At 41.3% G+C, this 20,932-nt stretch overlaps 1 protein-coding gene across 1 annotated transcript; it reads left to right on the top strand.

Moving 5' to 3' along the window:
- Positions 1-16,073: 16,073 nt before the first annotated feature.
- LOC127299307 (uncharacterized) lies at positions 16,074-20,571 on the top strand. Its single transcript, XM_051329247.2, has 7 exons — positions 16,074-16,527; positions 17,398-17,589; positions 17,740-18,012; positions 18,718-18,820; positions 19,038-19,156; positions 19,478-19,645; positions 19,726-20,571. The coding sequence occupies exons 1-7, from the start codon at positions 16,168-16,170 to the stop codon at positions 20,326-20,328; spliced, it is 1,818 nt and encodes a 605-aa protein (XP_051185207.1). The 5' UTR covers positions 16,074-16,167; the 3' UTR covers positions 20,329-20,571.
- Positions 20,572-20,932: the final 361 nt, after the last annotated feature.

Raw genomic sequence — 20,932 nt, forward strand, 5'->3', positions numbered from 1 at the left:
TGAAACTTCCACCATGATTCATGGCTTTAGTTAGCGGCCCAATGTTCTTCTCTAACAGTATGCATACTCAAACCATTTGATGTGAAAACCGCCCTTACTTCAGACAAGACGAACATGCATAGCAACTCACATGATATTCAACAAAGAGTAGATGGCGTCCCCAGGAACATGGTTATCGCACAACAAGCAACTTAATAAGAGATAAAGTGCATAATTACATATTCAATACCACAATAGTTTTTTAAGCTATTTGTCCCATGAGCTATATATTGCAAAGGTGAATGATGGAATTTTAAAGGTAGCACTCAAGCAATTTACTTTGGAATGGCGGGAAAATACCATGTAGTATAGGTAGGTATGGTGGACACAAATGGCATAGTGGTTGGCTCAAGTATTTTGGATGCATGAGAAGTATTCCCTCTCGATACAAGGTTTAGGCTAGCAAGGCTTATTTGAAACAAACACAAGGATGAACCGGTGCAGCAAAACTCACATAAAAGACATATTGTAAACATTATAAGACTCTACACCGTCTTCCTTGTTGTTCAAAACTCAATACTAGGAATTATCTAGACCTTAGAGAGACCAATTATGCAAACCAAATTTTAGCATGCTCTATGTATTCTTCACTAATAGGTGCAAAGTATATGATGCAAGAGCTTAAACATGAGCACAATAATTGCCAAGTATCACATTACCCAAGACATTTATAGCAATTACTACATGTATCATTTTCCAATTCCAACCATATAACAATTTATCGAAGAGGAAACTTCGCCATGAATATTATGAGCTAAGAACACATGTGTTCATATGAACCAGCGGAGCGTGTCTCTCTCCCACACAAGCATGATGTAATCCAATTTATTCAAACAAAAACAAAAACAAAAGCACACAGACGCTCCAAGTAAAGCACATAAGATGTGGCCGAATAAAAATGTAGTTTCAGGGGAGGAACCTGATAATTCGTCGATGAAGAAGGGGATGCCTTGGGCATCCCCAAGCTTAGACGCTTGAGTCTTCTTGATATATGCAGGGGTGAACCACCGGGTGCATCCCCAAGCTTAGAGCTTTCACTCTCCTTGATCATGGTATATCATCCTCCTCTCTTGACCCTTGAAAACTTCCTCCACACCAAACTCGAAACAACTCATTAGAGGGTTAGTGGACAATAAAAATTAACATGTTCAGAGGTGACACAATCATTCTTAACACTTCTGGACATTGCATAAAGCTACTGGACATTAATGGATCAAAGAAATTCATCCAACATAGCAAAAGAGGCAATGCGAAATAAAAGGCAGAATCTGTCAAAACAGAACAGTCCGTAAAGATGGATTTTATTAGGCCACCAGACTTGCTCAAACGAAAATGCTCAAATTGAATGAAAGTTGCGTACATATCTGAGGATCACTCACGTAAATTGGCATAATTTTCTGAGTTACCTACAGAGAATTAGACCCAGATTCGTGACAGCAAAGAAATCTGGAACTGCGCAGTAATCCAAATCTAGTACTTACTTTTCTATCAACGGCTTAACTTGGCACAACAAAACACAAAACTAAGATAAGGAGAGGTTGCTACAGTAGTAAACAACTTCCAAGACACAAATATAAAACAAAGTACTGTAGCAAAATAACACATGGGTTATCTCCCAAGAAGTTCTTTCTTTTTAGCCATTAAGATGGGCTCAGCAGTTTTAATGATGCACTCGCAAGAAATAGTATGTGAAGCAAAAGAGAGCATCAAGAGGCAAATTAAAAACACATTTAAGTCTAACATGCTTCCTATGCATAGGAATCTTGTAAATAAACAAGTTCATGAAGAGCAAAGTAACAAGCATAGGAAGATAAAACAAGTGTAGCTTCAAAAATTTCAGCACATAGAGAGGCATTTTAGTAACATGAAAATTTCTACAACCATATTTTCCTCTCTCATAATAACTTTCAGTAGCATCATGAGCAAACTCAACAATATAACTATCAAATGAAACATTCTTATCATGAGTCTCATGCATAAAATTATTACTACTCCCAACATAAGCATAATCAATTTTATTAGTTGTAGTGGGAGCAAATCAACAAAGTAGCTATCATTATTATTCTCATCATCAAATATAGGAGGCATATTGTAATCATAATCAAATTCACTCTCCATAGTAGGTGGCACCAAAAGACCACTATCATTATAATCATCATAAATAGGAGGCAAAGTATCATCAAAGAAAATTTTCTCCTCAATGCTTGGGGGACTAAAAATATCATGAAAACCAGCTTCTCCAAGCTTAGAACTTTCTATATCATTATCAACAATGGTGTTCAAAGCGTTCATACTAATATTACTACCAGCATGCAAATAAGATTTCATAGGTTTTTTAATTTTCGCATCAAATAATCCATGTTTTAAATCAGGAAATAGAATAAGAAGCTCACTCTTGTACATTATGCCAAACTAGTGTAAACAAGAAACAACAAGATGCAATTGCAGGATCTAAAGAAAATAGCTTTGAGCACACACACAACGGCGCCGGAAAAATACTTTACCTGGGACCGTAGTATGAGTGCCTTTTTACCTTTCCTCCCCGGCAACGGCGCCAGAAAAGTGCTTGATGTCTACGGGAGCTTCTATTCTTGTAGACAGTGTTGGGCCTCCAAGAGCAGAGGTTTGTAGAACAGCAGCAAGTTTCCCTTAAGTGGATACCCAAGGTTTATCGAACTCAGGGAGGAAGAGGTCAAAGATATCCCTCTCATGCAACCCTGCAACCACAAAGCAAGAAGTCTCTTGTGTCCCCAACACACCTAATAGGTGCACTAGTTTGGCGAAGAGATAGTGAAATACAGGTGGTATAAATAAGTATGAGCAGTAGCAACGGTGCCAGAAAAGTGCTTGCTGGCGTGTAGTTGATGGTGGTAGTATTGCAGCAGTAGTAACACAGTAAAACAGTAAACAAGCAGTAGTAACTCAGCAGTATTTAGGAACAAGGCCTAGGGATTACACTTTCACTAGTGGACACTCTCAACATTGATCACATAACAGAATAGATAAATGCATACTCTACACTTTTGTTGGATGATGAACACATTGCGTAGGATTACACGAACCCTCAATGCCGGAGTTAACAAGCTCCACAATAATGCTCATATTTTAGTAACCTTTAGTGTAAGATAGATCAACAGACTAAACCAAGTACTAGCATAGCATGCACACTGTCACCTTCATGCATATGTAGGAGGAATAGATCACATCAATATTATCATAGCAATAGTTAACTTCGCAATCTTCAAGAGATCATGATCATAGCATAAACCAAGTACTAACATGGTGCACGCACTGTCACCTTTGCACACATGCAGGAGGAATAAAACTACTTTAATAACACATCACTAGAGTAGCACATAGATAAATTGTGATACAAACTCATATGAATCTCAATGAGATCATTGTATTGAAGTACATGGAAGAGAGATGAACCACATAGCTACCGGTACAGCCCCGAGCCTCGATGGAGAACTACTCCCTCCTCATGGGAGCAGCAGCGGTGATGAAGATGGCGGTGGAGATGGCAGCGGTGTCGATGGAGAAGCCTTCCGGGGGCACTTCCCCGCTCACGGCGGGTGCCGACGAGAGATCCTGTCCCCCAGATCTTGGCTTCGCGATGGCGGCGGCTCTGGAAGGTTTTCGTGGGTTTCGTCAATTGTCTCGGGTTTTCTGATCCAGGGGCTTCTTATAGGCGGAGAGGCGGCGCAGGAAGGTCGAAGGGGGGCCCACACCCTAGGGGGGCGCCCCCCCCTTGGCCGCGCCGGGGTAGGGTTTGGTGGCCCTGCCTCCCTTCTCTGGCGGTTCTCGTGTGTTCTGGAGGCTTCCGGGTAAAATAGGAACTTTGGCGTTGATTTCGTCCGATTCCGAGAATATTTCGTTACTAGGATTTCTGAAAGCAAAAACAGCAGAAAACAGGAACTGGCACTTCGGCATCTTGTTAATAGGTTAGTTCCAGAAAATGCACGAATATGACATAAAGTGTGCATATAACATGTAGATAACATCAATAATGTGGCATGGAACACAAGAAATTATCGATACGTTGGAGACGTATCAGAGACATATACTTGAGGCGGTACTAATTCTTCATGAAACCATACATGAACTTCATAGGAAAAAAAATGGATGGGGTTCTCTTTAAAATTGATTTTGAGAAAGCTTATGACAAAATTAATTCGTATTTTCTACATCAAGCTATGCGTATGAAAGAATTTGATCCTAAATGGTGTGACTGGGTTCAGCGGTATATTATAAAGGGGAGTGTATGAATCCGGGTAAATGATGACATAGGACATTACTTTCAAACAAAAAAAGGTTTTACGCTAGGGTGATCCATTATCTCCTATCCTCTTTAATATTGTAGCGGATATGCTTCCTATCCTCATTGCAAGAGCCAAAGAGGATGGCCAAGTTAGTGGTTTGATACCTTATTTGGTGGATGGAGGTATTTCTATATTGCATTATGCTGACGATACTATTTTATTCATGAAACATGATCTTGAAAAAGCCCTTAATATGAAGTTGGTTATCTGTATTTTCGAACAATTTTCTGGCCTAAAAATAAATTTTCATAAGAGTAAAATTTTCTATTTTGGGAAGGTGAAAGAAGTTGATAATGAATATAAAATTCTTTTTGGGTGCGACATAGGTTCTCTCCCATTTAAATATCTCGGAATTCCAATTCATTTCCATAAGCTTAAAAATGGAGAATGGAAACCGGTAGAAGATCGTTCTGAAAAGAAGCTAAGTTGTTGGGTGGGTAAAATGTTGTCCTATGGGGATCTCCTTATTCTCATATACTCGGTGCTCACGAGTATGCCAATGTTTATGTTGTCTTTTTAGAGATGCATTTTAGGGTGAGAAGAAGGTTGGATTTTTTTTAGATCTGGATATTTTTTTAGCAAAGTGATGGCAACAAAAAGAAATATAGTCTAACCAAATGGGATGTAATCCGCAGACCAAAAGATTAGGGAGGCTTGGGGGTGGAGGTGCTAGAACTAAAAAATAAGAGTTTACTAAGCAAGTGGCTATATAAGCTTACGAATGAAGAGAGCATGTGCCAAGAGCTCCTATGCAACGAATATCTGGAAACAAAAATGTTATCTCAGATTTCCCTACAGACTCTCCTTTTTAGAAAGGTTTAGTGCATATTAAAAATGATTTTGTAAGTGAGATTCCACTATAGTTGGGGATGGGCAAAACACTAGATTATAAGAGGATACTTGGCTAGGTGATAGGCTTTTAATTGACCAATATCCAACCTTATACAACATTGTTAATCATTTGAATGTGACAGGTTGCAAATGTGATGGGCTCGACTCCTCTAAACATAGGTTTCAGACGAGTCTTATTAGAGCGTAAGTGGGATCAATGGGTACACTTGGTCACGCGTCTTATGGGGGTCAATTGTCGGATCAGCCAAGTGTTTTTCGGTGGTCTCTCACTACTTCGGGTGTTTTTACTGTCAAATCTTTATATTTGAATTTACTTAATAGACACAGTGGATACCTTAAAAAAATATTTGAAAAATCAAGGTACCACTGAAAATTAGATTTTTTTATGTGATTCGTACATAAAGGGTGATTCTAACAAAAGATAATCTCATTAAGCGTAACTGGCGCGGTTGTTCTAAGTGGTGTTTCTGTGATCAGCCGGAAACCATACAACATATCTTTGTCTCTTGCCCGTTTGCGAGAATTCCGTGGAGGATCATTTATATGACTTTTAATATTCCTCCGCCCTTTCGAGTGTTACAAATCTGTTTGGCAATTGGTTAAATGGACTTAAAAAAAAGGTCTTTGTCGTGTGGGTGCATGTGTCTTATCGTGGGCTATATGGACTGTTCGTAATGATTTCATCTTAAAAAAAAATTACCCATCCTATCTGCAGGTTATTCCTTTTGTTACTCATTGGATCCATATGTGTGGTCCTATTTTCAGCAAGTGGAGGAGCGCAAGACATGGATATTAGGTGCAACCGTTTGACCACAGGATTTATAATTTTTAGATGACTTATTTTTGTTGAGACTTTGTGTGATCCGTGGTTTGTAATAAGTAGATCTTTTTTGTAATAAACTATGCGTTATTTTGCAATTAAGAGTCGCGTATGCATCGATTGATGCAGAGGCTAAAATAATCTCATTTCAAGAGAAAAAACACGGGGTTGGGGATATGTGCGTACCAAAGGCGGGATACGATCGTCCGTATACGGAATAAGATCTACATCTTGGTGTCCCTACCTAATTAAATTAGATAATTACTTAATTAGACTTAATTGACCTTTTGAGTTTGGGAAGGGGGAGCATGAAGCATGCCTCGTCAGTTACATGTGTCTAAGGTTGGGCACAGCCGCACAGGTGTTTAAGAAGAGCGTGTCATATCAGAAACTTAACTTTTTTGGCCATTTCCTTGGTGCGTGAGGAAAAACGATGGAATTCTCTTTGACTTAATTCATAGATTCAGGTACTTTGGACTCGGATTAAAACTATCAATGATGTGAGAAGTAAAAAAAAAAAGGAGGACTGCTCTACTCACTCGACAAAGAGCGGAGTCATTGTTGTGAACCTGATTCTTCCCCGCCGTGGGAAGTAAGCTAGCGGAAAGAAATAGCTTTTGTCGCATCGCCGTTTATAGCTATACATAGCAAACATTGTAATTATCAATTTGAAAAATGAAAAGATTCTTATTCTTTACATATATTCTATTATATGGCTTGCCGGATGCATGCATGCATGACTACATGAGTGTGATGTTTGTACATGTAAATCTTTTGCCGACAGAAAAGTGTCTCGGACCTTTTTTTTTTCAAACTTGCAGAAAACTTTGTCAAGATTGAGAATATTTCCTGGCCAAGTCAAATGGAGCTTCATGGTGCGCCAGTGTCATGTAATTCCCTGTCACTTTAGAAGGTAGCCATGTAGTCAGGATGAGCAGCTGGATCGATCAGCAAATTGATCGGAGTGCCACTTTATGCCTTACTTCTAACTGAAGTACATGAAGAACAAAGCGTGTCCCAGCCGTACTACCGTTAAGCTAAGATTAATCAACGATGTCGGTGAATTGCATGCAGATATGCGACATTGATCGTCGCACTGTGGCGTTCTGCGTGCGTGAACAAGCAAGAAAAGTCCAAACTTTTTCTTCGGTGTTCTCCTCTTTCAAATTTTGGTGAACTGAAACACATGAATCGTCAGGATTTTTTCATACCTCTTCATAACCAGGGGCGCAATGATTAAAAGCATGGAAAAAATAGTGTGCTATAGCATATTTGAATAACCTACCCTAATTTAAGCAGTGTACAACGCCTCGCTAATAGCATGCTAATAGTGTATTTTAAAACCGACGCTATTTTGTTATAGCGGGCTATTTTTTGATTGATTAATAGTGAATAAAAAGACATGAGTAAGTCCTAGAGTAGCGTGTACGGTCTATTTAAGTCTATATTGTTCACTAGTCAGACGCACAGTCAACGGTGTATGCTGAAAACCAAATATTCGTGGGTAAAATGTCACATCAACCCTATCGATTGGTAGAAACACTGAGTACATCTAGCATATCTATACAGAGGTATATGGAATTTTGGGGGAAAAGCTTACCCCTTCAAGTTTTGGTGAGGGGAGACATCGAAGTAAGGCTCAAAAGTCCATTATCAAATGGGAGAAGAAAGTACTAAGCGAGAACTGACGGCGAAAACGTGAGCGCATGTTTGTACCAGCAGGCAGCAGCCGATAGAGGCCATGTATGCGGCCGGTCAACATCGAATTAGCGTGCACACGTCAGCAGATGCGTATCTGGTCAAAACGCCTAACGTGCAGCAACGAAAAAAGCTAACAAAGCTTGTACATGAGTACCTCGTTGCAACATATACTCTACCCGTGGTTTATAACAAAAAAACAATACATGTGAATATGCATTCTTGTAACATTAAAGATATGGGCATGTGAAGCAGCACATAACACCGCTCACTTTCCCCTCCTCTAGCTCTCCTCCCTCTACAGTAGTTTCGCTCCTCCTCTCTCCTTGACCGGGCCGCCCACGGCCATTCCGCCGGATTAGCTGGCTGGAGTCGGTCTAGGTTTGGTGCCGGGGTAGATTAGGTGTAGATCCTTAGGTTTCTTGTTGTTTTGTGGCTGTTGCCACCGTTTGGGCGTATGCCCCGTAGTGGAGGCGGTGGTCCGGGTCTCCGCCGCCGGATCCTGACCAGCCTAGGGCTGCTTCTCGCTCTTCCTCTGCTCCGGTGGTTGGAGGGAGGTGCTTCGGGGAGTGACGACGTCTCCTTCAATAATCTGGTGGCTACAGGTTCTTCTTGCTTCCTCGATGGCAGAGAAAATGGAGCTCTCCAAACCGGCCGTGGTGGCAAGGGGGAGAGCCAACTCAATGCTGCAAGGTATGCCTCTTCTTCTCTCCTGGCCGGCCTCGGTGGCGAGGAGGAGCAGAAGTGGGGTGTGTTGATTTTGGATCTGGGAGGGGGATCATGTCCTCTCCGTCGGTGTGGCTTGTGGTTGGATTTTGTTCATCTGCAACTCCCTCTGCCTTGCCGTGGTGGTGAGAAGAGAAGGTGCGGAGGGGCGATGATGATCCATGCCCATCGATGCTCGCCTACGGGGTGCTATGGAGCTGCTCGATCTGAGCTCCTTAGAGCGGAATACGCGGCGTTCCTCGGCGATGCCACGATCTTTGGCCGGCATGGCGGCCCGTCTTCAACTTCCAAGATGGAGGCCCTTCTCTACTTCGTTCGCCGGAGCTCAACACTTCTTCACCGACAAGTGGTTCGTTCCCGGAGGAGGAGAAGTGGCTGGCGGATGCAAAGCTACGCCGGAAGCGTGCTGTTGGGCATCTCGGCACCGCATCTCGACGGAAATGTCTTGAGATCACCGGCGGTTGGTGGCGGGGGCGCCCAGGGACCTGATTGTTTTTTCATTTTTGTTCCAGGGTGCTTTCTGTTAATATTGAGGGCCTTTCTTCAAATTCCTGGTTTCTCGGTGCGAGTGATGTAAAAGGGCCTCTTTGTAATATGTAGCCGCCACGTGTGGAATGAAGTTTCTCTGGAGTCTTACAGACCCCACTCTTGTTCAAAAAAAAGATATGGGCATGCGACATAAAATGCAAACAAGGGTCTTTGGTTTTGTTTCTTCTTCTTCGCTGGTTTGTTGGCTTTTCTACGCGTGGGCTCATTCTTATCCTCCCTTTCTCTCTCCTTGCTACAGTACCTGAGAGAGTTTTCGTGCTTTTCGGGCCAATCTAAGGTCAAACTCGTCGGCAAGGCCGGTCGAGGGAGGCGGAGGAGAGGTTTGTAGTGTAAATACTAGGTGTAGGTTTCGGCCATGTGCCGGTAGTCAGAGTTATGCCATGAGGGTTAGGATTAGTGGTGGTGGAGGTCCAGGTCGTCGCAGCGAGATCTGGAAGATAGGGTTCATCCTTGCCATGCTCGAGCTCCTATGGCCGGAGCTGGAGCTGGTGAAGATGGCCACTGCACCGTCCTTCGTGTCTTCCTGCAGGTGTGGACTTGCTTTGCTGCACTTTCCTCTCTGGTCGGCCATGGAGGCGGGGGGAGTTGGACCTGCACAGCTGATTCCGCACCGGTGATGGCTGACGGCGACGCGATGCCTTCTCTGGCTAGCCATGGAGGCGAGGGGAGAAGGTGTCGTGGCTCTTGTTGTCCTGAGCCAGCAGGGGAGCAGGTCGTTGGTTCTCCTGCTTTGCTGCACCCCTCCCTTCTTCCTCCTCTGGACGGCCGTGGTGGCGAGGGGAGAAGGAGTTGGGAGTTGGTACGAGAAGCGGAGTCTCGACGGCAGCGGGATTCCATGAAGCTCAAGTTGCGGCAGACTCCAAGCGACAGCGATGATCGCCGCCGCTATCTTTGACCAGGGGGGCCGATCCGCACCTCGAGAGCAGTTGCTCCGAGGAGTTATTTCTTCCTCTGTGTCGTAGTGCTGATGCGGAGGATCTTTGATCTTGACACGGCGACCCATCCTGACGGCAGACCAAGTGGCGAAAAGTCCTCGGCGTCGCCGCCAGCGGCCGTGGCTCGAGATCCAGACAGAGCAACGGTGCAGACGAAGGACCTGGTCGATTTTATTTTCCCCCATCTGGGATCCTTCTTGTAAATTTGACGACTAGTGTGTTTTTCTTGTAATACTTACGGTCCTCTATGTAAATACCCACTGATTAATGGAGCTTTTGGGGCCTTCGGGCCTCTTCCTGTTCAAAAAAAGAAAAGGTTTGCTCGCTTTTTCTTCTTTTTGACGATTGCTCATCATGTATAAACTCTTTTATTTATAAATGGATATCGTTGTTTATACCTATTTAATTATATAAAAAAACATAGTAGTCGGCAAGTTGCCAATTGTCCAAAAACATACAGCATAGTTAGCGCCATGAAAAATAATTTATGCAACTTTACATAATTTATGCAGGGTAATAACTTCAAATCATTGCAGGACAATTGCATGTGTGTGCAACAAAGACAATATATATTGCAACATAAAAAATTACTTGCTCAAACATCACACATCCTAAAATCACTAACCTCTCACCATAATTTTCAGAGACACGGGCATCGCGCCGTCTCCATGCTCACCACCCCACTCCTAGCTCGGTCCTTGCATCACCTTTGAGGTTCCTGGAGTTTGTTATGAAGTGTTGTGCATGGTAGGTAGCATATAGTTTGGTTCCAGCCTATTCTTTCAACCTTATGCTTTTCTAGAACAAACCAGCCTAGCTAGAAATGTGATGCATGGGAATATTTTATCTTGTTCTTTTCTTTGAGATTCCCATAAGAGATCTCCTTTCAATCAATGTCCACTTTACTCTGTTTTGTTACATGATTTGAACCTCTTGTGTCTGAATGCCAGCATCCTGAGTTCCCCTTTTTGTTGACTACGCATGCATAAGCATGATTTAGGACTATTTGTGCGACAGTTCAAAAGGTATTTGCGTTTGAAAATCAGAAATCATCTTTAACTAGTTCCTTTGTACTGGTGTACTAGCGCCGCATTCCACTTGGCCGACCAGAATTCCAGCTCTCAATCAGTTAAGCCAACGAACTGACAGGAGATGAGATAGATCCCATCATAGTTTGTTGGGAGTGGAAACATCATTGCCACCGCCGGCGAGTCCCCATGTAAGCAGCGATGTGGTATTGTCAGGCACGCGTGCATGTCTGCTAAGGGTTTGTTTGGTTTCCAGCCATACTTTACGAAGCCAAAATTTGGCAATTGGCATGTGTTTGGTTCTTGCCACATTTTGGAGCTGCCACACTTCACTATCCATATGGCTTATTTGTCATAGAGTGAATTTTTTGCCAACTTTTGCCACACTTTGTGGCTTCCAAAATACTAGCCACACTTTTATGGTTGCCACATTTGCCAAAGTTAGGCTTGGCAAAGTGTGGCTGGGAACCAAACATGCTCTAAATATCTTCCCTTCCATAAGAGCAAGAATAATAGTGTAGCCGGCAGCCGGCTATAATAATTTGCCACATCATCTATAGTCAATTTATAGCTAGCGTGTACAATAGTAAGCTATAAAGTGTAGTACTTTTAGAGCAATTCCAATAGTGTAGCCAGCTGCTGGCTATAAGCCAAGTGCCATGTCATCTATAGCCAACTTAGAGCCAACATATACAATAGTGAGCTATAAAAATGTAGTACTTAATCAATGTGTGGCCCACCTTTCACTCTCACAAAGTGCCTAGGAGCACGTGCTAGAGCTGGCTCTTGCATAAGAGCCCACTCTCCTTCTCTCTCCTCCTCTCTCTCCTCCAACTAAGCAATAATATACTATTTTAATCCTTATAGCCAGCTGACTAGAACTTATTGTAGTTGCTCTTACAATACATGGTTCACCTTTAAGTCTCACATAGTGCCTAGGAGCACGTGCTAGAGCTTGCTATTAGATAAGAGTCCACTCCTCTTCTCTCATAGTCTCTCCTCCAACTAAGTAAACATATAATATTTTATCTCTTATAGCCAGCTGACTGTACCTTATTGTACTTGCTCTAATTCGTGTGTGCGGAGAAAATGCTTCGGCGCTTGGAAACTCGATGCAACAAATGCAGGCCGGAGAGTAGTAGACTGATGTCTTACAAATTATACAATGGAGTATATATGTATACTAATGTAATGCACAACAGTTACTTCTTCGAAAAATATATTTGACCACTTGTTGGATTTTTTACGTTAGATGATTTGCATATAGTGGTGGAATTAGTAAAATTGTCTAATGTAATTGTTCGGATATGGATATATCCTTCTCCATATTCACATTGGCTTCAAAAATTATTTTAAAAATAAATCTGGATAGTTCCTAGGTTTATTTCCAATTTTTTTGGCCGGATGCAGATATTTTTACATACATATATTCCATTTTTTGAACATGAATAATAGTTCAGATAATCCACTACCAGTTTCCACCTCAACTTGTGGCATACCAAGCAATACACTTAAGGTAAACTGGAATGTTAATTAGGCGAGCATGCAATGCACCAAAAAGGTAAACATGCAAGCTTCGTAAAATGTCACATCACATCTTAGATGAACGCCGGTTCCATATCATAATCAAACATTTAATACAGTCTTTCTTCGAGGCCAACATGAAAAGATATATGACAGGTTGTGCAAGAAAGGACTTAGTCAGGTTGTAGAAGAAAAGGACTTAGTCGCAGATGTTGAATTTATGCATTCTAATGGTTTTGTCATAGATGTCTACATTATGTACTCCGTGTGTTGATGACTTTAACCTCGTTGCCTTACATTAACTTCAATAAAATGGTTGTGTGCATCATTTTTGATGCAGAGGTTGGCGGCTTCGACTAGTTAATGAGCATATATATGATATAACTTATTTCATTCTAGTTGAGTTTTCGGAGTTTTATTAACTGTTATTTATACGTGTTCTTAACTATCTGTTGTAAATATATGATAATTTATTTGCTACTGTTCGAATTATTTTGATCATGATTTATTTGTGTGGGAGTATTTCTGTTATTTCATTTCTAGTTTTTCATATAGTGATGTTACTAGGAAAGCTCATTTTGTTCCGCCAGCTCATATGTACTTAGAAGAAAAATCAAAATGAGTGTTCTCAAATTTTAAGCAAGTCGGATAGCAAATTCACATGTTGTACGTGTAGGAATATTCTGTTTTCTTACCGCAAAAAAGGAATATCCTACATAGTTCTATTTTTAAAATTATATAGAACTTGTATGTTCTACAAAAAAAAATTAAAGGTTGTTTTAAGTTTGTAACTACCATATGTGTACCAAAATTCTCGATCTAAATGTTTTCTCACGTGTGCAGTAGGTGAGCCAATTTTTCTAAAATATAGGTCTTAGTTTTGAAGTTGACTACGCCAATGTACGTGATGTGTAACATCTTTTGTGCACATAATAGTGTTCTTCTAGCGAATGTTGGGTTTCTTGCCTAGCTTGTGTATGTGAAGTGGTGTAGGCTTCCGGGCCAATCGGCCATTACTTCGTGGAGAGTGAGAGGTGCGTAGTTCACACTTCTTCCATAACCCTTTCTTGCACGTACGGGGAAATCAAATCATTAGGCATTCAAAGCCTTGTAAGAACGGAATATCCAGGCATAAAAACGCAGAGATACCGAAAGAATATACACGATTCCTTCAGGTTATACCTTGCCTCCAGGATTGAGCTTGCTTCTGCTGCTGCCATTTCTCTAAAATAAATTGCAGGCTGATAAATTCAGTGTTGATCTGCTAAAATTACTTCATTGTTAATTAAATTAAGTTATGTTGTGTTATCCTCTCTTATTTCAGCATGGTGGGGTCACACCATTGGAGAGCTTCCATGCATATGCTTCCAGCTTCCTCATATTCTCCCTCGGCAATTGATGATTCCAGCTTTGAGAGCAGCAGCAGGCGGCTGCCATCCTCCTGTCGTGCACTTGGACTGACCAGAATACCCTTTTGCCGATAAATCTATACGAAATAAATTTCAAAGACAGTATACGGTTAAATAGCACGTATCTGAGAACCAACCTGAGATTGGGTGGTTAGGAGGGTGGTTGTACCCCAGCCCACCAGAGTTCAAACCCCAGGTTTGACATCTGTGTGTCTCATAAAGGCGGAATATTCATTCAGTGGGGAAAAAAAATAGCACGCATCTGACCAGGGGATCAAATTAAGAAATTTGAGTATGTGAAATGTCATATATAGTTGAGCCATCTAATGTCGAATATACTTATATACTGTATGTAGTTAACTAGTGGTAGGAAACACCTTATTATTGGTGCAATTTAAAACCAATACGCGCTTTGGGACTACTCCCTTCGTCCACAAATAAGTGGATATCTAGCCTTCTCAAAAATCCACAAATAAGTGTACATCTAGACTTCTTGGTATGTTTTTTACGTTTATGCCCTTAGTGCATGCCTTGATCTCAGCTCTCATTAATCATTTTTGGTTTCTCAATGTTGTTTTATTGGTTACTAGCATGCACAACATTTATTAGCGCCTAAATCAAAGCATTTTCTTGATTAATGAGAAGATTTATTTGGAATGAGGGATTTTTTACAAAAAATTTAAGGTCTCTTGAAAACCGCGCGTGTTCACTTATTTGTGGACGGAGGGAGTAATCATGTGCATCCTAGCTAGTAGCTAGCAGGGCCAGCTCCATGATAGGGTCTGAATCTAATTAGCATCACGTAGTCATTAAGATAAGAATATGAATGATTGCGACATTATATTAAGACGGATTAGCAATTCGACAAATAGAAGGTACACAAGGTTAGCTAAACCTTATCATTTCTTACCCTAGAAGGCGATAACATCCAACGTTGAGTATGTGCCCTATTATATGGCAATAGGATCTTCCCTTAAGTAGGATTCGTAAAATAATTTTTTAATACAAAACATGTTAATAAATTATGAAATAAAATTACAACACCAGTCTGTGTCATATATACAACATGAATAAAATTGAAGATTCAAATTGTATTTACAGTTAGAGATCCAAAACAAACAAAAAACTGAGCTATGAATAGTGCAAATTACTATTCACCCAAATCTAACACTACTCATAGTCAAAATTATGCTTTTTTGTTTCTATAAATGTAGATCAGTTTTTTAGCTGAATATTTTTTGAGGTATGGATATAGCACACGTGTATGTTAACATTTTTTCCAGATTATTTTCAGTTTCTAAATAAAATTTGTGTGAGTTGATTCTACGATATCACATTAAGTTAAGAACATTGTAGGTTTTGCTTACCCGCATGAGGCGTCCAGCTTAATTCAACTAGCAATAGTTTGAAAACATAAGGAGCATGAGAAATCTGAACCAGAAGCCCAAAGGAGTTTGGATATAATGTTTAAGCTAATTCTATCTGAGCTCTTAGATTTTTTTTCGATTAAGGGCGTTTCATTACTCAAAAAATTCAAGCATTACACCCAGCCTCTGCATAACTAAGATGCACACAACCGTTATCAAGTCTGAAAACAAATAAATTATAAAGGCAGACAAAAGGAGCCAACTAGACTAAGCTTTGTTGGCTTCAATCCGCCTAATATGCAGCCATCCATGTCGGGAAAAATTATCTAAGCTCTTAGATAATTACAATATTGCTATATAATTTTAAATACAAGTATATTTATCATGTCTCGGGTCAGGCTCAAGCTTGACGATTTTAGGTCATGCTTTCGCAAGCATGGTTATTTATCTCCGTAGAATTACTTCATTTAGTCACAATACACACGCACTTTGTGCTAAGAAGTCCCATATGTCCTTTACAAATAACCATGCTTGCGACCCAAAAACTTAAAGTTTAAGCTTGGAATCGAACTTGTGACCCAAAAAGTCCTTAGGCTTCATCAACAATCTGTCGTTGGTGTGCTACTTGGACGAAAAGGAAAACAAGTGTCCCTCGTCGCAAGGTAGGGCCCGATCGAGCTGAAGCAAAAAAAAACCCAGGGGTAAAAGCGTCTTTCTGGCCGCATCCTCCCTGCCAATTTAGCCGTTCTCCCCGGCAACCCGCGGCAAGCTGCAAGCTGCAAGAAACGCCCTCCCCAATTCAGCTGCAGCAGTCTCCGACTCCACTCCAAACGAGGCAACGACGACTCCCTTCCCCTCTACAGCTCCCCTCTACCCGCGCGCGCGTCCCCGTGCCCCGATGGGGTCGCCGGGGGTGGCGACGGCGGCGGGCACGGCGGTGCTGGTCTACCTGGTGCTGTCGGGCCGGCTCTGCGGGGACGGCGCCGACGGAGCAGTTGGCGGGCGGGGCGCCATGGAGGACGAGATGATATCCTCCGCGGTTTCTGCGGCCGCGGCGGCGAGGGAGCGGAGGAAGCAGGACGCGCGGTCCCGGCGGCGGGCGAGGCGGGGGCGGCGGTGGCCGGAGCGGGCCCCGCAAGGGTGGGGCGAGGCGGTGGTGGAGGCCGCCAGGACCGTGCGCTTCGCCTACGGGGAGACGCTCGGCAAGTGGTCCCTCGGGGAGCTCGCCTTCGGGATCAACTACTACATGCGGCAGCAGGTGCGCGCGCCGTGCCGATCATCAGAGTAGCAGCCCCGTACGCAGCGCTCCCGTCACAAGGAGAAGATATTTTGGTCTCCTTGGTCTTGGTGTTCTTGCGCGAGATTGCTTTTCTCTTCTTTATTATTGTTGGTAGTGGGGTGATGCGTACAAGGGAGGGAATTGGTTGCTTCCGTTGAATTTTCTTGGTCAAGATTGTGGCTGTTTCGTTGATCGCCTTTGGTTATGAGGACAATCTTACCTTTTATTAGAAGCTTTTAGTACTTACGTGGGTGCCCATGCTTAGTTTTCAAGATGGATGACTAGGTATGTGTGGGTTGTTGCTATGAGAATCTATATATGGGACTAATCTCTGCTAGTATAAACAAATAGCTGATCACGAATAATGTATATTTATTTGTTTGATTTTTTACTTCTTTGTTGTGAAGCATCTAGGAAAGGAGTTAGCACTAAATCCCCTAAAAAAGATTTAGCACTAAATAATCTGATTAACTTTTCATTATTTTTCGTTGCTCGATTCCTACAGATAATACTTTTTTTATTTTACCCTTTTCATCCACTTTTTGCATTTCGACATTTAGTACTGTGTATTTTATATTTTTATTCTGTTTTCGTTGGCGGGAAGAAATTTCAAGCATGGAATGTCAGCTTTCATTGCATTTGGACTAGCCTTTCCCCTAATTAGACTCTGCGATTTTAATGTGAAGCAATTATTAGGTTTGAAACTGAATACCAAACTTCAGGCAAAGACCATAGTTATTTGCTTAGTAAAGAAGAATAAGTTATTTGCTTGCATCACCGTATTTATCAGCTGTTATATTTGTGAAAGGCATACTTTATCATGTGTATGATGTCACTTTACTGTATCAGGGTAATCTGCAGCATGAGTATGCTGGCAGTGATTCTGTCCCACTGGGAGGGCCTAGGGCGAGGGAGGAGCTGATTTCACTACTAAGATATATGAAGCTGTGCATGTATTTCTCAAAGAAGCCATACAAAGTGTTTTTAGAGTTTGGTGGCTATGATGAGAGTGATGTTCTTATTAAGAAATCTAAGGCGAGGGTGCGTAAGTACCACGCAATGCTCCATTGTTTAAATTATGCCTCTGATTTTATGCATACCAAAACATGTTGGAGCCAATAGTCTTGCTGTTCCTTTTAGTAAAGATTATAAATCAGGACAGCTTGGTTGAAATTGTGTGCTATCGTGCAGTTTCTGAAGCCTGCTTTCACAGTTGTGCGTGAAAGAAGTTCAAAATGCTTTCTCCTTTTTATTCGGGGGGCTATCAGTGTTAAGGAACGGCTGACGGCAGCAACTGGAGCAGACATTCCGTTTCATCATGTTGTGGCTAAAGGTGGTCGTGTGTCCAACCTAGTGTTGGGATATGCGCATTGTGGAATGGCTACATCGGCTCGCTGGATTGCAGGTCAGGCCACTCCTTGCCTCAGTAAAGCAGCCGCGCAATTCCCAGACTACAGAATTATGGTAATTCATTACTGTTTTATTACTCTTCAGATGCTACTTCAGTGTTCTCTGCAGTACAGAAAATGTAGCACCACGTATTGCAAAAGCACATGCTTGCTCTTGAAAGATTATTGTGGTTAGAGCCTAGTTTTTATTCTCAGGAAATTTCAGGCCAGTAAAGAACAGTGATACATTGCCAAACGTTATATGACAGGTAGAACAGCAACTTATTGCAGCCAAATATAATATAATTGATGTACTCATACAGATAAGCCTGGCTTAATGATTTCCTAAGATTCTCTAGTGCCGAACATGACACGTAAAAATTAAACGTGGTTCATACGAAGTACTCTAGGGTTAACAAAAGTTATGTCTAGACAAGTAGACATTAGTGGAAACAACATTCAAAAATGTAAAAATTACCCTAATGAACATGATAATATGCTTTAGGCATCTACTAAATGTGAGATAACCATTTCCTTTATGTCCAAACTGTATCTGTTAAGCAACCCTAGAGCGGTTGAATAAATCATTTCAAAATATTTGTGCTTTAAGTTGTATCAAACTGACAGTAAACTATATTTTTTTCTTTATGGATCTTCCATGTTGTCTGGCAGTTCCTGGTAATAAAGTTATCGAAATACATTGTGCTTGCTACTTGTCCAGCGCAGATGATTTTTTTATTCTATTAGCTAACTCACATCACATCATTTGTTGTTAATTTAGATCATTGGCCATTCAATGGGTGCTAGTATCGCGGCGTTGTTGACATGCATTCTACGTGAGAATGATAGGTTATCATCATCTACATGTATCGCATTTGGTCCAGGTATGCTTTATAATCTAAGGAAATAATATGTTTACTACTGAAGACCGTATGTCATATGTCAAAATTTATGTTATTCAAACAACTAACTCAGTATTGAAATATGAGTATTTAACATCTGTAAAATACTAATTTATCTTCTTGGTGCTGCAAACATATGATCTATGTAATTGCAAATACTTTGTTTGAGATATTAATATTTTCTAGTGTTACTGCTCAGCTGCTTGCATGACATGGGACTTGGCTGAGTCGTGTAAAGACTTCATTACGACCATTGTCAATAGAAATGATGTAGTGCCATCCCTTGGCAGAGTTTCGACTGCCAAGCTCCGTACAGAGGTACCTTCAGACACCTACATTTATGAGCCCGTATAAAGAATGATGCCAAATTAAGTAGGAATCATACATGATGACATCCACATCCCATAGCTGATATGCACTTCTTCGTGTCAAAAAATAAATATCCGTCCTATAAAATGCTTTTTTCTGGTAAAAGATACTACCTACGTTCCAAAATAACTGTCACAAATTTTTCTAGATTCGCATGTATCTACACACTAAATCGTGTCTAGATAAATGCAAATCTAGACAAATCTGTGACCCTTATTTTGGAATGGAGGGAGTATCATATATACTTACCGTTGCAGTCAATGATCTCAGGTTATGGCATCAACTTGGGTGCATGAACTTCGTGAACAGATTCAACAGACTAGATTCCTAGGTTTCGTCAATCGCTCTGTGAGCTTCATGCGAGCTCATGTACCCTTTGTATCTGATCCAAGATCTAAGATTGTCGATGCCAATATGCTTCAGCCTTACACATCTGAGGTATAATAAGTATATCTTGAAAGCACTATTTATTGAAACAGATGGATGTTGTTGTTACATAATGCCATATGATTTGCCAGGCTGAGATTAAGCCTTCAGAAGATATCCATTGTGATGTGAAGAAACGCCCTTCGCTAGTTTGCTGGTCATGTGGTTCTGCACAGAAGCAGGCTATTGACCCTGAAAAACATACTCAGGACATGACAAATGAAACTGATGTTGATGACAGAACTGAAAAAAGCGACACTGAAGCAGCAGCTCAGAAACTAGCCTCAGTTTCTCTTGGAGCGTCAGACGATGAGGACACTAACAGAGAGGACAATAAATCACCTCCGATAGGAACTGACAAAGGACAGGCCATGGAATTTCAAGAATCCTTGACCAGCAAGCAGCAGGAACTGCCACCGTCAGGACCTTCCGAATATCCCCTCCAGCTATATCCTCCAGGACGAATACTGCACATGGTTGCATTGCCAGCTGCAGAGCCAAACACAAGTCAGCAAGGTGGCCAGGAGGAAGTTGTCACCCTATATGAGACACCTCGACATCTCTACAGCAAGATTCGACTGGGGAAATCCATGGTAGGGGAACATTACATGCCCAAGTATATCAATACAATGGAGCTGTTGATTGAGAAGCTTGCAGGGGAGGACGACGACGGTGACCAGCTGGAGTTGTTGTAGCATTGACTGGTGTACAGAATGATTGTTGTACAGATCGTGGAAACAAAAGTTAGTGTTTCAGTTTGCTAGTACCTTAGATCTGATTTTTTTTTAGGGTTTGCCATAGCAATAAAGAAGTTGTACAATCTCTAGTTGACTCTGTTCTGTTTTTCTGTTCTCATTTCCCTTTGACAATCATCACAGGATCAGCTCAAAGAGCAGAAGCTTGGTGATGGTTTCAGTAATTCAGCAGTGTTGTTGTTCTTAGCTGTGCACATTAATCTCCAAGTGAGGTTGGCTAACCCATTATACTTGTATAAAATAGACCAACTGTTTGAAAAGAAGCATTCAATAGTGAAGTCCTAAGGCTGTATCAGATCCATATTGTTCATCATCTGTGCGCAATTTCATATTGTTTACTTTCTTTAGCTGGGTTCAGCGATCAATGTATATTTATCATATGCACAGTTTGGTTGAACTGCCAAAAGAATCACCCATCACCTGATATGCAAACTCAATTCGAAATTAATAAAATAAAAAGTTTACACATATTTTTTATGTATTTTATGTTCTTGTAAATTTTCATTAATAAATCCATTTCTGCCTTCTGAGAAAAAACAAAATT

This window comes from Lolium perenne, chromosome 5 (genome assembly GCF_019359855.2).
Source record: "Lolium perenne isolate Kyuss_39 chromosome 5, Kyuss_2.0, whole genome shotgun sequence".
In the NCBI taxonomy this organism is placed as follows: domain Eukaryota; kingdom Viridiplantae; phylum Streptophyta; class Magnoliopsida; order Poales; family Poaceae; genus Lolium; species Lolium perenne.